The 19,188-nt window shown below is 29.7% G+C and overlaps 1 protein-coding gene across 10 annotated transcripts in view; it reads left to right on the top strand.

Moving 5' to 3' along the window:
* Nucleotides 1-19,188, top strand: part of LOC127279466 (protein Skeletor, isoforms B/C) — a 96,708-nt gene that overhangs the window by 34,871 nt on the left and 42,649 nt on the right. For all 10 annotated transcript variants that reach the window (XM_051301824.1, XM_051301821.1, XM_051301823.1 and 7 more), the window contains one exon: nucleotides 17,794-18,013. In XM_051301824.1, the coding sequence (XP_051157781.1) occupies nucleotides 17,794-18,013 (220 nt within the window). The remainder of the gene's footprint in view (nucleotides 1-17,793; nucleotides 18,014-19,188) is intronic.

The following is a 19,188-nucleotide window of genomic DNA, read 5'->3' as shown; positions in this document are numbered from 1 at the left end:
GCCGAATAATTTAAAAAAATTATAAATTATAATACTCTGGAGGAATGATTTTAAAGGAATCAAGATCACCAAATGAAAAGAATTTTATTAAAATATATGGATTTAAAGCATATGAGGTGCTGAAAACTGAAACTTTTTCATCTAATAGAAAATATTAAAGAAAACATATAATTTGCCATGAAAATGTAACAGAAGTAATATTGGAATTTATTAAAAATGACTAAATTTATTTTTATAAATTAATAGAAGTAATTAAAGATAAGAAATAATAAATAAAATATGATTTTAAAATTTACCTATAAAATAACCTAATTTAGCGATTTTTATCCATTAATTGTAAGCAAGGGAAGTCATTAAAAAAAATAATAATTTTAAAAAATAGAAAATTCATCAATTAAAATGAGCACTTTGCTGATTTTTACCATCTTTAAACGTTAACAACTTTCTTACAGAAAAATAAAAATTCACGAAACTTGGGGAATATCTCAATGGTCACTATAAATATATACACACCTTCAAAAAGTTTTCGAGATAATAAAGTTTAAAAATTTGACTATTTTGATCATTCGGCAACGACTTTATAGTTGAAAATAATGACTCTAATAATAATAAAATTTTCACACATAATTTTTCTCTACAATTTTTACGAGGTTTTTTTTTTTATGTACATTTTTGCTATAGAAATGCACCTTTCGCAATTTATACAGGAATATACAATGATATTGCAAAAAAATTTTTGTCATATGAAAGAAACTTGATTACCTCTCTTTTCGGAAAAATTAAGTACCCCAATTGTCCGCACGCAAATTACCAAGTAGCAAGCATCATTATTATCACTCATTTTTAGTAGTAATTTGCATTAATACATTTAACATCCTCTTTTTCATTTTCTTTGTTTCCTCTTTCTAATAACAATAATAATAATAATAATAATAATAATAATAATGTATCTATATACGTACAGAGTCCTTTCTTTTGCAAAATTCTCTTTTATATTTCCAAGATTATCCTTTTCCTGCATTCGCTGATCATTATTTCTCAGCGTCTGAGATATGCTTGTGCAGTAAAGACCATTTTTTTCGCCCTCTCATTTCTATTATTGTCCTAGAGAGAGAAAAGTAAAAAAAAGAAAATAAGAAGAAAAGAACAAAAATAATATCTTTCGCAAAATGACAAATAACTATACAGGTATATGGTAGGCGGTACACGTGCACATTTATACAAAAAAAAAATGGTTTTGTAAATTTTTTTTTTCCCTCGTAAATCTGTTGTGTTGTATCAGGGTCATTCAGCGACAAGGTCTTTGATCGAAAATACAAATGTATTGAGTCTGTGAATTGTAACACAAGTGCGATCACATACAAGTACGAGCCTCATTTTCCAATAAAGCTCTTCGTCGAGTGCTCGAGGATCTCGAGTCTGACAATGAATCATCCATCTGAAACAACCTATAGATCCACCTATATATGTATGTATATATACATATATATCTGTCACTAATGCCTGTTACGAATATATATATCTGTTATATAATGATATATATAGCTAAAGCATTTTTTTATCTTCTTTGCCGCGAGATTAGTTCGACTTCGATGATTCCAACTCGGTTGAGTTTCATCCCTATATATATATGTATGTGCTTTAAGTCAGATTACTGAACCCCAACTTGTAACGTATATACAGAAGAAAAACGTTGGCGTTTACACGCACTCGTCTGGATGAGCTCTCACACGCGACTTATCTCGTCGATCAATGTCAATATTTTTAAATATCCATTAATTTGTTTTAGTTTCATCACAATTAGTTGAGAATTTTATATACATTCTTAGATTTTACAATTTTCAGATGATCTATTTCTTCGGGGCTTTTAAATTCTTAACTGATTAGTATATTTTCTTGCGATGATATCAATCTTATGGATGTTACCATTTAAGGCAATAGTAAATATGTCGGCTTTTATTTATAGTTGATGTTTATAAAAAAGAAACATGAGGCAAAAGTTCTGATCCAATTAAAAAAAAAATATATATATTTTTAGATCGGGCTAAAATTTGCATAACATTTAGTACTATGGATGAGAACTCCACCCATCAATTATTATTAATTTTTACCAAAAGAGAGGAAAGAGGATTAAAATTCTAGTCAAAAGTGAACAGTGAATTTTTTGGGTCGCATGAATAAGCTCTAACACAAATTTGTTAGAAGTTATATTTCATAGAATTTTAATCAGCAGAAGATTAATTTGCCAGAAAAGTAATTTAATTGAATTTTAATTCGGTAGAAAATCAATTTGATCGAATTTTAATTTGACATAAATTCAATTTGATCGAATTTTAATTTGACATAAATTCAATTTGATCGAATTTTAATTTACCAGAAATTAAATTTGATGGAATTTAAATTTTTCCCAAAACGTTGTTTTATAGAATACTAATAGTGCAGAAAAACAATTTGACAGAAATCTACTTTACCAGAATGTATATTTGTTCGAATATTAATTTCCCAGAAAGTTAATTTGACCGAAAATTAATTTGGCAGAATTCCAATTTGATCGAATTTTAATTTGCCAGAAAGTCAATTTGATCGAATTTTAATTCGGCAGGAAATCAATTTGATCGAAATTTAATTTGTGCGAAACGTTTTTTCATAGAATTTTAATTTAGCAGAAAGGTAATTTAATAGAATCCTAATATAGCAAAATCAAAATTTGACAGAAATTTACCTTACCAGAAAGTATATTTGTTTAAACATTAATTTGCCAGAAACTCAATTTCACCGAAAATCAATTCGACCGAAATATTTCGGCGCGAATTTTCAAATTGACCGATAGGAAATTATCAAGAAAATTGTGATTGGTTAATTTTAAAATTCGCGCCGAAATATTTCGGTTAAATTGATTTTCGGTGAAATTGAGTTTCTGGCAAATTAATGTTCAAACAAATATACTTTCTGGTAAGGTAAATTTCTGTCAAATTTTGATTTTGCTATATTAGGATTCTATTAAATTACCTTTCTGCTAAATTAAAATTCTATGAAAAAACGTTTCGCACAAATTAAATTTCGCTCAAATTGATTTCCTGCCAAATTAAAATTCGATCAAATTGACTTTCTGGCAAATTAAAATTCGATCAAATTGGAATTCTGCCAAATTAATTTTCGGTCAAATTAACTTTCTGGGAAATTAATATTCGAACAAATATACATTCTGGTAAAGTAGATTTCTGTCAAATTGTTTTTCTGTACTATTGATATTCTATAAAACAATGTCTCGGGAAAATTAAAATTCGGTGAAATTTAATTTCTGGTAAATTAAAATTCGATCAAATTGATTTTCTGCCGAATTAAAATTCAATCAAATTGAATTTCTGGCAAATTAATATTCTGCTGATTAAAATTCAAATCAAATAACAATAACTCGGCAAATTATATGTTAATGTTACACGTCCTCAAATATGGCCAAAAATCGTCTTTTCTGCGCTTTTAGGTTAGAATATTTCGAAAACCAGACGTGCTGGGTCAATTTTAAGGTCAGATTCGGATTCAGCGCGTCAAAATGCTTCGGAAAAGAATAGTCTGATTCTTGGTTCTGAAGTAGGCCAAAATTTTGTCGGCCTTTGTAATAGTCAAGTAGTATATTTGAATTAAATAAATTTGTTTTCAGTATAAGTTTTAACTATATGCATTGTGAATTTAGTTTCGATTCGGATTTTGAATCAAATGATTAATTAAAATTAGATAAAAATTGTGTTTATTTTTATATTCTGTTTTCTCAAACTGAATGAAAATAAAATTTTTTTTTGTGGGTGCTTTTTACTTGCGGTGAAGATCAATTTCTTGTTTTAATTTTTTTGTTTTAAAATTAAAGAATATCCATTTAGTGTTCGTAAAAGAATTTTATGTTTTATGTAAATTTTTGGAAAAGCAACATAATATTATTTATATGTATTGGTTGATTTATTATAACTTGAAAATAATGGTTCAAAAGTTATATTAGGTATATTTAAAAATGAGATTTTGTAATTAAAAAGCTGTTAAAAATAATTTTAAATATAGCAATATATATATGGGTTTAAAGTAAACCACAATATTGCGAGGTCGATTGGGAAAAGTGCCCTACACTTAAGGCCAGGATCGGTCGTTTATGTCGATTAATGGTAGCCCACAGACATTGAGGGTGTAGACAGCTCGACCGGCGAAGTCTCCGTAGGGAACTACACATCTGGCAACCAAGCAACAAGTACGCACATTTGCTGTATATCCATTACGACCAGTTTCAATTAACCAAAGAACTCAGAACGTGGTTATAATATTGCGCACACATGTACTTATATTATGTATATTAAAATTTTTCACTGGAGTTATTCATTTCGGTAATTATATGCAGAATTGTTATTCATGTTATAGGTTTATGAGCACCTCTTAATAATTTCTCGAATTTTCCATGTATATCTACATTAGTTTTAAATATGAAAAGATAAAATTTTTAATTTTTTTTTTACTTATTTGCACAAAAATTGTCATGGGATGTATGAATTTCCCATATAAAAATCGTTAGTTAAAATTTTCAAATTAAGGATTTTTATTAGATATTAGATAATATTTATTTTGGTTCCCTTACTACCCTTCCTGAAATCTATATGTAAAATCAGTGTTTGTTAATTTAGTAAAACTGGCATCCGCGTGCTCAATTTTTTTTGTTTAATTTTCTCAGAGCCGCAGCTGCTTTAAATCCAGTCGCGTTTTGGATGGTGAATTTTTTATCCTTTTATTTTGACTAAGTGATGCTCTGACTTTAAATTCATTTGACTCTAGTATATTCTTTTTTTTATTTAAAAAAATTTTTAGGTACCTACCGAATTTTTATTTCACAGAAGTTTTTTTTACATAATTCTCTTTAATCCAACTTATTTTTATATAAAAAATTCTAAATTAATCAAAAATTAATTTAACAGAATTCTCATTCTTTAACAGAATTTTAAGTGATTCGAATTTTTAATGACAGAATTTAAAAAAATTAAATGTTTTGGTAAATGACTAAAATTCAGTACCTACTTGAAGATAATACTATAAGAACCAAGTGATATTTCCAAAACAAAATAAAGTACCTATTTCATTAATAATATAATGTTGAAAACTTTATAATTTCACATTACTCCTTATATAAATGAAAATCTTCATTCTCTACGATAATATAACTTTTAAGGTATAAATTAAATCATTAGATGATCTAATACAGATTGATGGGACAAGTTTAATTCGTTTCAGTTTCTCAACGTAATTCCATTATAACTCGCAGATGTGCTAACTTCTTCTTATCCATAAAGATACGCATATATATAATTATTGTCATATTTAAGACAAATATTATTATATTGTTCCATTTGAAAATCAAATTCCTTAAATAATTCATATATAGAATAGTGTGAGAAATAATATTATGCTTTCTCATAATTGTCATAAAATTAGATCAGGGACAGAAAAGCGAGTGTAAAATTCTTTAGTTGGTTGGTTTACGTGGCTTAAATATATAAACAAATATGTAGTTCTCATAAATACTTCTAATATGATTACAATATTTATAATATGGTATACATAGTTAATTAATTAGAGTCAAGGGAAAGAATGAGCAATGATCAACAAGGTTGAATAGAATGTTGACATCTGTTTCGTCATATAATTGAATGAGTGATTTTTAATATGGTTGAAGGAAATTAAATTTAAATATAATTTATGTCTGGCTAATAATTAATCAAATTTCTGCCAAATGTGTGTTCAGTCATTTTGAAATTTGGTTGCACATAAAAATTGGAATTAATGGAAATTTAGTAAATTAAAATTATAGGACAAATACCTATATAAATATTTGTTAAAATGAAAATTCTGTCAAATTAGAATTCGGTAATGTAATTTATAACTTCAATTTTTGAAGCAAGTTTTGTTTCAAAAAGAAATTTAATTATTTATTATTTTAAAATTTTATTGAGATATATTGTTTTTTGAACCTTCAGTAAAATTCTGCTTCAAGAATATTTGTATGTACCTAGAGATATACTGGTTTTAATCAGTTTGAGAGATTGCAGATTTCTTTCTACAATTTTGTTTGCGTTGAAATCAGAAAAGCAAAAAGAAATCGCATTTCTCAAAAGAATGAAATGTCCTTTAAAACTATAAGATGTACTTTGTTGAGGGTAAACCATAGAATAGACTTCCGTATCAGAAAAATAATTTAACTAATGGAAGGATATTACGTCGTATAGAAAACTCTCACAAGGGTCAGTTCTTTCTAGGTTTTAGTGTTTCCTTTCTCTATTCTCAATTTGTAAGTTTATTTTTTTAAATCACATAAAAAATTCGCTGTTCAATATAATTGAAAATTCAAAAACTTTTCGCTTAGTATGATATTGTTTTAAATCAAAAAAGAAATGTATTTTTAGTTCAATTATTGTTTTATAACTTGAATTATTTATACTTTAAAGAGTATATAGTGATTTATTGAATAATTACATTGTGGTAATTAATTATACATGAAGAAATGAGCTGGTATTTAATCATGAGCAATTTCCTTACAAGAGTGCTACATAATTTGTATATCGATTTGCATAAATGTATGTAAGATGTATAGGTGTCTGTAACTTATTTGCAAGGTTTATGGTATAATACACCGTAACAGAACTGCTGAAGCTTCATTAGAGGCACGTGACAAATGCTTGAATGTGATATCATTATCTGAACTTGCTCAGTAGTAATGGGTATATATCCCTCACTTCGTAAAGGTTCGCAGGAAATACGTGTTTCATGATCTATATATATATATATATATATATATTTTGTGTAGAAAGCGCCACTCTACAGGCTGCTATATACTATGAATTACCATTGCTACCCCATTCCAACAAATATATACGACGACACTCCCGTGGGGAAACATTCATATCACACTCAAACCAAACAGCCGCGTGCGTAGGGCGAAAATGCAATCGAGATAGATATTTTCAAATCCATATATGTATATATATATATATATATATATGTGTGTGTGTATGTGTATCCCAACTCCTCTTTCTAACGAGACACAATACTATATCGATTTGTTTCCTATACTTTTTTCCTCTTTTTTTAGCAAAATGAAAAAAAGACAGTTTTTTATCCTGACCTGATGGAAAAATTTAAGAGGTCGTGTAATAAACAAGTATTACGTAAATAAATTGAAGTTTTTTAAGGCCATACACTGTTAGAAATCGGACTATAACTTCACACTAAAAAGATTGAAATTATATATAGTTTTAATCTCGAAAAGTGCGAATGTTTTCATTTCTTTGCTTTTAAGTTTTTTGTCCATCCAAATGACATGCAAGCATTCATACCCTACCAAAAATTGCCAAAGTTCACTACTAGCGCGGTACTGGTACCAGTATCGCATCAGTACTAACAGTATACTGGCGAAGTACACGGAGAAAAATGGTTGGATAGTATATTTTTTATTGTATAGAAGAAATTTGGTTGAAATATCTTTTGAAAATGTTGGATCAGTTAAAGACGTTAGTCACACTGTCAATTTAAAATTTATCCTGACAATTGGATATTGCATATTTTTAGTTTGATACAGTAGCCACTTTTATTTTGGATGATTGAAATTTAAAAATGGCGACGGGTCAGTCAAGTAATGCGTCAGCGAGGTGAAATGAGAAGTTCAGTTAATGGGTATTATAGATTTACCTTAAAAAACTATTACTATTACTATTTATCTCCGTGTAGAGTAACTTTGTAACTAGCTAATTAATAATAACAATAATAACTTTCAATTACTCCCAACTGAATAGACAACAGTAGTGATCTACTTTCAAAAACTAAAATTGGCACTGAAAGACCTTGCTCTCATCATTTGCAGTTTTAATGGTTATACTTTTTTTCTGCTATATATGAAAAGAATGAGGAGTTTTGTTAGTATAGCTAACTTTGATGCGCATATTCGTGTCAAGGACTTAGTTGCTGAATAAATGTGTTCAGGATCAGGCGGCAACGAAGGACAGTAAAAAAAAGAGAAATATAATATATCGATCATAGAATTATAACATTTTATTCTCTCATCCATATAAAAGCTGAAGTATATATAATCTCTACTATATAATACAGCGGGCAACGAATATAACTGCCTTGCAGTCGAAACATAATCTAAACAGGTTTTTTTTTGTTTTTTATTTAATAAGATAAATTCTTCTAATCCCTCTCTCTTTCTATGTATATATATATAAGCTACGTATATAGGAAGCTAATTTTATCAGAATATACAATTGCTCTCTTTTAGCAATTTCGCAATTCTTCACTTTTCCCATCATTCTTCAGCACTCACTCTTTGAGCCACCTTGACAGTATTTGTGTCACGGTTTCTATTTCCTTGAAGGTTTCATTTCGCACCCTCTTGAAGAATGTTGAAGGGTCTCAATGTTTTCAGCATTCGTTGGAGTGTGCGTCCCTCCCTTCCTCCCCCACATTCTTTCTTTTCTTTCAATTCACTAGCTTGAAAATAAGTGCGTACGCGAATTTACTATATGTATATATATATACAAAAACAAACTTTGTATTAGGATTTTGTATATCTGATGTAAAAAAAAATTCAGTGAATTGAAAACTATGGATTCAGAAGAAAAATTTATAAAAAATTAAAAATCTAAAAGTGTGTTAAATTTCCTTTTTTAATTATAGAACATCTTTGAAAATTGTTTATATATTAAAAAATTGTATGTATATTAGAAAATCGTATATATACATATATGTATATTAAAGGATTGTTTGTATGTATATTAGAGGATTGTAGAGAGTTCAATATTGCTTTGGGGTGGTAGGTGGTCTTAATGCATTTGGTTGAGGTAGCTATGGTACGCATCACCAAGCACCCTTTCCGCAAGCTCAGCACATACCCTCCTTCTTCCCATTCACCCCTGCTCTACAATTCTCGTCCACTTCCCCCGGTTTTCAAAGTCTCTTACTCTATTTGTCCCGTTCTAGACATCAACTCTCACTTTCTCTCTGTCAAATTCGTTCCCGCCGCTTTTTTTTGACTATATATATAGTATATCTCTCCCTCTTTCACCCTCATCAGCTACCCCCTCTCCTTTTGCTTTGAGAATATAATGGTTCTAAAACGAAGCTACCGACGACCCCTTTTGGCTTTAATCTCTTAACGGGCAAACGACAAAAAATATCATTCATATTCTTCTTATAGGAAGCCGGACGAGAAAGTTCTTGATCTACTTGGGATCGATTAAGAGATTGCCGTGTGCCTTCAACAAATTTCTCGGGAATTGTGAAATTTTACTGATCCCTCACATTAAATCAAAATCTAATAAATAATATTAATAACTGTTAAAGATAAATTTTTTTAACTTAAATTAAATAATAACTTTAATCAAAAAGATATATTTTGTAAACTGTTTGTTTACAATTTACATCAATGCACGGCTTACAATGATTAAATTTCCAATTTACCTAAATCGCTTTGGGAAAAACACGAAATGCCTAAGAAATTCCCAAAAATTACTAGAAAATTTGGAAATATCCTAAAATAGGAATTATCCGAATCTCCTAGCGATTCTTAGGCACGTAAGTTTGTAGCAACCTTGCGGCAAGCTTGCAGCGCAATATTGGCAAACTATCACAGCAAACTTGCCGCAAGCTTAAAATGTCCCACTTAACCCAAGCTTGCATGGTAAGCTTACCAAAAGATTGCATCTACAAGATAGCACAATAAGACTATCGCAAAACTACGGAAAAATTGCAGTGTAAAGTTACTGCAAGATTGCACAATAAGATTATTGCAAGATTGCTCAGTAAGCTTGCATGGTAAGTTTGTAGCAAGGTTGGTGCAAGCTTACTGAGCAATCTTGCGATAATCTTAGAATGCAATCTTTGGGTATGCTTACTGAGCAATCTTGCGATAATTTTATTGTGTAATCTTGCAGTAACGTTACACTGCAATTTTTCAGTAAGCTTACCATACAAGCTTGGATCAAGTGGGACATTTGAAGCTTACGTACTATCTGGGATATGATTGACGTAAAAAGATTGTTTCTATTAAAAATTAACGACTACCAGTGGTGACCTTTGTCAATTTTTGGTAGGGACTTGTCAATAAAATGCATCTATGAGCGTCGACATAAGAATTACCACCCTCCTCTGGTTTCTATAAAATATGAAAAAATTAGCTTTGAATTTTGATAGGATGTGAAGGAAAAAAAATGCTGGCTAACAAGAACCAAGAAATACAAGTTTCCGTGTCAGTTTGGAAAATCGCGTACAGCGAGCGCGGGGAGGCTACTTGGTCACGAGCACTTAGAAAATCAATAGCTTGGCTCACTTGATCCGGCGTTGGCTGCTGCCAGGCCATATCTTGATTAAAATCAGTGCCAACGCCGTCTCGTCTCTTTCTTTACTCTTTCTTCTGTCTCGCTCTATTATCTACCCTTCAAGCATAGCGCGCCGCGCACCATATACCCCCCCAAAACCTCCTCCCTCTGTTCTCTCTAGATGAATCCGGTTAGTCTCGTTAATGTCTAAGTCCTCCATCTCTACGGTACCATGTAAAATGTAAACCGCTCCCCTTTATTTCTTTTCTCCAATACATATATATATATATATATATATATATATATATATACAGACAATGGGAAATAAATATGCGAAAAGACCATCTAGAAAAAAATGGTCTTTTTGTTCTTTAATTATTGACATTTTTTTTGGATTTATTCTCTCAATTATGAGAAATACAAATTCTGTAGGTAGACTTTTTTTTTTTAAAAAAACTATATTGAAATAGAAAATTTATTAATTTTTTTTATCTTTGAATATTCAGGGTTAGGGAAGTCAGATAAACTGTGCCAAACTTATATTCAAGTTCTGACGTCAGTTTAATGCAATGCAAATTTTGTATCAAAATTTTTTACTTGTAAATTCCACTTATTTCGGTATTTTCTTACCTCTTTCACCTTTCTCAGGATTCGATTAATTTATGGATATATTAAATAAATATAAACTAAACATTAAATTGATTAACTAAACATTTTTGTTGCCCTAACAACAAAAAATGGGTGAGCTAAACAAACATTTTTGTTATGTTAACAAAAAAAAACTCAAATAAATTTTTTGATTGACTGAACCAAATAGTTTGGTCGCTTAAGGGCAGGTCAAAGTTGATGCGATTTTCCCATTGAAGTTCTATGTAAAAATTGCTTCGACTTTAACCTGCACTTAAATACTAACAAAACTGTTTTGTTGGCCCAACCAAATATTGCTTGCTGAGACGAAATATTTTTCTCAATGTACTAATATATATTAAAGAAAGTGTGAAAAAATAGTAAATGGAGTTATTTTTGTGAAAAATTTATTATATTGGTCCCAGAAAGCATATATCGCAAGATAAAGTGAAGATGAGTAATTTTTTCTTTTCGAAAAGCACAGGATATGTGATCCTCGAGAAGCACAGGGAGCATGGTCAACATTTGATCAGAGTAAACAACCCTTCGGCTCTGCGCATAGGCCTTTTGGGAATTTCCTTTGGTGATATATGGAACTTATATACCAGTTTTGTACCCGGTGGTATAAAACATATTGTACTTATTGCTTCGAGCGTGGAAACATAAAGCATTAAATTTCACACACAACACATTGTCTTGATTATAAAGCAAAAAAAAAAGTTCTGCAAATTGTTGTTTTTGAATTTTTTTAAAAATATCTTATATTACAAGAGATTTTTCTCACAATATATAGATGATTTTTTTTAATAAAAACTTTAAAAAGCACTTAGTAAAACGTAAATAGCGCTGAAAAGAAATAAAGTGAAAAAAGCATAATAAAGTTTTTACTTCCTGTTCGAAGACATTTTCCTTTCAGATTTGTCGTTCTATATATATATATATATATATATATTTAAAAAGTACGAGACAAAAGAATGTAGTAAACAAACTCTATATAAATTTAATTATAACTTAACGGAGTTTTAAAAGTTGATGAGTCTCTAAAAGTACATGATTATAAAAATTTGCCGAAGAACTATAATTGAAAAAGTTTTAATAGAATAAAATTGAAAAGCAATATTATGCATATTTTTTTATATATATATAAAATCGTTAAAAAAAACTCGTGGAATGATGGGATTAAAAGTGGATAGAGGAAGTAAATGCGTTAATTCGTGACGGTGATTATGGAGCCATTAGCGTGGCAGCCAACAAATAGCACGGTACAATCCAATAACCGTTCAGAGCTATATAATAAAAGGGACGACGGTTTAGGCACCAGTCAGGGGTAGTTTAGCGTACTGCCACGTAGTCACACAGGGGCGTCCACCCTCCGGCGGATAGTGATCATTGCATTCATTGTCACATCACTATAATACCTCTTGCGCGCAACGTACCGGTAAGGGTGGAATTTCCACTACGCGCCCATGTCGACTATGGGACATGGCACAAAGTCTACATCAAGAATATATATGTAGATCAGATATCTGTATATAAAATGTACGCGCGAGGAGCAGACTAAAGTATTCTGATGGTGGGGTTTATACAAAATAGCTACAGAAAAGGGTTCACTAAAAGCTCCTGAGATTCACGCATTAGATAAAGACTTGTCTGATGTATTAATTACTATGGCTTGGCATTTACTGCCTTACAGTTAAATGTATATAAATTTCTCTGAATTTTAGTAAAATATGCCTCGAAAATGTTAGTAATTATCATCTAAAAGCCTAATTATTTTACGTTACATATTTGTGACGGGAAAATATTTCTTGACGTTATGTCAAAAAATAAAATGATCAAATATCCTAGAATAAGGGTTAGACCACAGTTTCAATAATAGTTCGATATATTGGCGCATTATTAAAAAAATTATTTTTTGCAACACTAACCTCTAAAGTTAAATTTTACACACCGAAAATTGTGTGTAAAGAAACTCTTTTTCAAACGGTGTGTAAAGTGATTCACTTTACGCACTAAAATTTACATTACACACTGAAATTCACTTTACGCACCGAAATTTCTCTCACATAATATAAGGATTGTTTTAGACCATACAAAACCACAAAATTAAAAAACGAACTTTACTATTAAATTTATACACTCCTGCTTAATGATATTTTTCTTGATCTTCGATTGATTTTTTTAATTCTATACAATCGAAATTATTCTAATAGAGAGTTGGAATTCTTCATAATAGGTACTTAACTTTAGAGGTGGGTGTTGCAAAAAATGTTGTATGATACACGTGCGTAAATCTGATTATACTCGTGTGATTTGCATCAAACGCTGCAAACGTCACACTCGTATAATCACTCACTTTACGCACTTGTATCATAAATAACTATTTCTACACTGAAAGAAATTTTTCGTAATTACTGCCATACCCTAGTAGAAATTTGTCGTGGATGCACTAGATTGACTCAAGTTACTTGACAGTTTTTCTCGCGGACGCTGATTCTAGCTGAACTGATAAATAACTGTGAAGTTACTGATCAGTGCTTTTTGAAAGAAATTCAAGTTGAACTTGATAATTCCACGACTCAAAGCTATCCAGTTTTTTTAATGGCACTGTCCAGTGCTGCTCGAAATTAAATTCATATCCTTGTCATGGCGGTGGCGCTTCAATAACTCTAGTAACTGGACAGCTATGCTAGGATTTTGTGTATTGACATTTCGCTTGCTTGATTTAAAAAAATTACAACTTGTTTATAAAAATTAATAATAATAATATTAATATTCCTTTCTCAAAAAAAGACAGTGCATACAAAACACATGAAAATGTATCGAAATATCTCGGTGGTCGAAAAAATTGAATTTAAGAAAAAATGAACTTTGCTTTCCAGAGCATCTAAATCAATATTCATTTTATGAAAATCACTGTAAATTATTGTTCCACATATATATTTTTTGCATAACTTATCTTATTGCAATAAATATACACTTGCAAAATATTATTTGTTGTAAATGTTTGCCAGCTGTCATGAATCAGAAACGAACATAACCTATATTTAGTTGAAATCACTTGATTGGCCCAAGACAAAATAGCGCGCGCTTTTTTAAAATAATAAAATTTATTAAATTATAATAAAATAATTGCAATAAATTAAATTATTATGAAAATAATATTACCTTGAATAAAAAGTGTTTTTAGTTTTTAAAAAAAAATGATTAAACAATTATTATTATTTTCAGACAAATTTTACAAATATAGTAGAATATTATTTTTCTGTTTGAGTATATTATAATAATATAATAATAATAATAATAATAATAATAATAATAATAATAATAATAATAATAATAATAATATTATATTATATCAATAATTATTAATTTATTAAAATAATTTTATTTATAAAATTTTACATATAATTTTTGAGGATAATAAATAAAAAAAATTAGTAATTAGTTTTTTATAATTGTCTAATGTTTAAATTAAATTATAAGTAAATCATTTAAAATCAAATAAACATCTAAAATGTTTATTTGCCTAGAAAATAATAAAAATAATATGCACAAATTCATAATATTATTAGGTACAGTGAAATACGTCAAGCATTTATTCTAATATCACTGATCAGAACGGCCGAGTTGCGTAAAGCGTGCGTTTCTTTCGTTCCCGCCCAGCGGACCCGTGTTCGCTCCCCGGTAGCCCCAAGATTTTTTCGTTGAAACTGCGAGAAGTGTTTTAAGGTTTATGTTATGACATTCATATTAATATAAAAATTATAATTGTTTCAGTGTTGTTAACAGTTCAGGTCAAGATGTTGCTTCAATCGTTTTACTTATGTAAATTTTTTTTTTAAATCCAGTTTAATTGTGAATGAAAAATTACATTTTTATAACGAATTACTATATTTAGTGCAATATATTTTCTTATAATAATTTTTGTTGATAATTGGAATATTTTTTTTAATTACATAAAATAAACGTGTTTACTACATTAAATCTTATTATTAAATGAATTTCGAAATATTTAAAAGAATTAATTTGACTAGTTTTTCAAAAGTCCTATTGATAAATAATTATCAAGTTGGGCTGGATAATAACTTGATGAAAAAAGCGTGACATGACATTCGAGTTTTTAGCTAGCTGGTCAGTCAAGTAACTAGACAGACTCCAGCGCGACTAGGCAGTTCCTTTAAAATAGCTAGGACAAATTTCTACTAGGGTAATTCTGTTTCTGTCATATCGTATAACTGAATTAACATGGCACTGTTACTCCCATACAGTTTGGTTAATCCAACCAAACGAATAGTACTTCCAAAGAGCAAGATGTCTGAATCAGCCTTCACATGGCTAATATAACCTAACTTACCTGCCAATTTGACAGACTGTATAACCAATTCAACCAGAAATCTCAACCATAAGTTTATGGCTGAAATTTCGATAGCATTTCTTTCCGTATAATTTCTAATTTTAACTATTAAATTAACTGGCATTCGCGTGCATTAATTTTATTTTATTTATCGCCAAAAAGATATAGTCCCAGTAACTCGCGGTCACGCTGAATGAGGAATAATTTTATTTATATATATATATATATTATAAATTTTGATCATTTTATTCTTATACTTAACTACCCAGTTAGGTTTATAAACTTACAGATTTAAAAAATTTTAATTAGAACGAAAGATATGTCATTTTTTTGAAAGGTCCGAGAGGTTAAAGTCAGTAGATATATTCTGCGTCTGCGCAAAATGTTTTTATACAGCTTTTGCGCATACGCAGAATATATCTACTGCCTTTAACCTCTCGGAAGATTAAATTTATCCACACGGTGAAAACTGCCTTTTATACAAAAAAAAAAGTATTAAAATTGGTTGGAAAAAAATGAAAATTCATATTCTGAAAGCTAGTCAGATAGAGAGAGAGCTTTTGAATTTTCGAACCGGAAACGATCTCTCTTGAACACTAAAACTTCTAATCTTTATTACCTGGTGTCATGCCCTCTTTTCTCGATCTCTCTCGTTCATACTCTCGACTTTTATAGCTCTGTCAAGCAAATGAAATGAAATTCATGCAAATCAACGAACATCCCAGTATTTCAATTCTCCTGTCTGTTAGCAACATCCTCACGATCAAAAGCTGTATGTATATATCACGAAGCATCACTTTTGTATCGGGGCGATGATGCGTCTAGCCTATTCTCACTGTGCTTGTATATATATGTAGACTTGTTCATCCCATTGTGTAGCATAAATTTTACATATGTACACGTTGTCCACTTAGTGATTCAAATTTAAAATCCGTCACTCATTCTGTCTACAGCATCTCATCAATAAAAGCAAAATTATTTCTTCTCCATATTTAAAAATATATATTACAATATTCAGATATACCCCGTGTAGAAATTTTGCTATGGCTTTGATCGGGGCCGGATCGGGCGGGAATATGACGCTGCGCCTGATATGTCCCTGATAAGGAAATCCACATTTTCTCGTGGCTCTAATCTGGCCCTGAACAGTCCCTGATCGGGACCAGATTATTATTCACTACTAGGGCCCTGGTAGGGATATTTCTACACAGGACTTTTACTTTATTATATTTTATAAGATTTTTTCTAATATTTTTTTTACATTTAGCACTTTTTAGGGTTCAGTACCCGAAGGGGGAACCCTATTAATGAGACTAGTGAAGCAAGGCATGTACCCCCCCCCCCCCTAGCGGCCACACGAATTTATCTAGAGGGCTGAAATTTGGTACACATTTGTATTTTGGCGTGTAGATTACAGGAAAAATATAGCGAGTCTTATAGGAATTAATTATCATAGCGTTGTCAAGGAAAAACCATGAATTTTTACGAAAAATTCCTTAAAATGACTATGTACCTCCCCCCTGGTGGCCACATCTTTTCACATAAAGAGCTCAAATTTGGTACATTTATGTATTTTTACGTGAAAATTACAGGAAAAATATAGCGAACATGATTCGGATCGATTTACATAGCGTTGTCAAGGAAAAATCAAAAATTTTGAAAAAAAGCGTTTAATCCTCCTAGCGCACACACTATTTGACCAAGACAGTTCATATTTGGTATACATACGTAGTTTTTCGTATAGATTACAGAAAAAATATAGCGAGCACGATTGGAGTTGATGATCATATTGTTTTTAAGGAAAACTCATATTTTTAGAAAAAATCATGGATTTTTCGAATAAAAAAAGAAGAAAATTTTATCTTAAGGGATTCAAATTTATACATTTTTACGTGTAGATTACAAAAAAAATATAGCGAGAACGATTAGAGTTGATATTATCATAGAGTTTTCAAGAAAAAACTGACAATTTTCGATAAAAATCATGAATTTTCTTCAAAAAACGAAGAAAATTTTATCTAATGGGCTTCAAACTTATACATTTTTATGTATTTTTACGTATAGATTACAAGAAAAATATAGTGAGCATGATTGGAGTTGATAATCATAGCGTTTTTAAGGAAAAACTGATAATTTTTGTTATATGTGACTATGTGTCTATCTATGTGTTTTTATGCTCACATTACAGGAAAAATTAAGCAAAATTGGAATCTTTCCACCTGCCTTCACACTTTAACCCCCTTAAATTTTAGCTTTAAGGGTACGGAACCCTCGGTTTTAATGCGAGTGTAACTTGCACTTGTCCGATTCTTTTTCTATTGGTTTCATTGGAAAATTTATTAAATAAAAGTTGAAATTTTTTTTTATCATTTTCAATCATAATTGATTTAATAATCATGTGAATTTTTTAATTTTGAAATAGTCGTATGGCTATGTATTAAAAAAAATGTATTGTTTTTATTACAGGACATGCCCAAACTGGGTACTATGGAAAAAAGATTGGGAAATTCAGCAGTTACGCTCATGGGATTCGTGGTGATGTCTATGCAGTGGATGAAACAACAATATTTATAAAAGATTTTTATTACGATGGAACTGGTCCTGATACACATTTTTTTGTTGGTAACGGATCTAAAGTTGGACTTGGAGGATATTTAGTTCCCTATCCAGAAGAATATCAAAGCAGGTTAGTAAATTATCATATTACACTGAGAAAAAAGCACTATTGATTCAATAGTGCCGATGCTATTGAAATCAATTTTTTTGAAACAATAACATATTTTTTGAATCAAATTAAAATATATTAAAATAGAAGAATTCATGATTTTAAACTAAAAGCCTAATGTTTTCTATAGAAACATTTTTAGTAGTTGTGATGAAAGTAGAATTTATTTTATCAAAGAAACATTATTTAATTTCAAATAAATGTACTCATTAATAAAATAAAAAAGTTGTTGTTTTAAAAAATAATGTTTTTAATTTGTATAAAAGTATATTTTGAAACAATACAAATTGTTTTCGATTCAATAGCACATGCTGTTGTTATAATAAACGACTTATTCACATACGTTCAAATGCAGATGCTATAAAATTGACAGTATGCGTAGTTGAATCATAGAACCATTTATTCAATTATGTGGAATTAGAAATTTTTGTACTAAAATGCATTCTTTAACCAGAAATCACATTCCTACGATTTATTTTAATATAAATTAGATTTTTTAAAAATTAATTTTCGTTAATTTATTAATTTTTAATTAGTAAATAGTATTTAAGAATTTAATATTTTTTAAGAATTATGTTCATTTAGAAAACTATAATTCAAAAATTTCAATGAAAAACTTTCTAAATTAGTTCGCCATTTGCGTCAGCCAATAAGATCGCTTGAGCACAAGAAAATTTTGCCTGTGCCGTATGAGGAAGATTTTTTTTCCTTTTACAAATTGTTGAGTTTCATAGTGGTTAGGGTCTCGCGCTTGCGTCCGGCAAACCCGGGTTCGATCCCCCGTCCGTACAAATTTATTTTCAAAAATGTACTGTGTTAGGTTTTCGAAATATGTGACAAGTGTTATAAAGTTCGACTCTAAGTTAAGAATTCGAAGTGTGTGTGTGGTGTGTGAAAATGTATAGAAAAGAGTAAATTTAAAGATATGTTCTTGATATGAATATTAGGAAACATGAATTGTTTGGTAAATAATTTTTTCAAAAACATTAATTATTATTAGCATAATACTATTGACTTAAAGTAAAATAAAAATTAATTCAATAAAATCTGTAATATCATTTATTGTGTATACTTTGAATTGAATAGCATGGCACCTTCACTTCAAATATTCTTCAAATCAAACGCACAAAATATGC

This window comes from Leptopilina boulardi, unplaced genomic scaffold (assembly GCF_019393585.1).
Source record: "Leptopilina boulardi isolate dan_hultmark-lab unplaced genomic scaffold, ZJU_Lbou_2.1 LbouV2_216, whole genome shotgun sequence".
Classification (NCBI taxonomy): Eukaryota; Metazoa; Arthropoda; class Insecta; order Hymenoptera; family Figitidae; genus Leptopilina; species Leptopilina boulardi.
The sequence above is the reverse complement of the archived record's forward strand: the minus strand, read 5'-3'. Positions and strand labels throughout refer to the sequence as shown.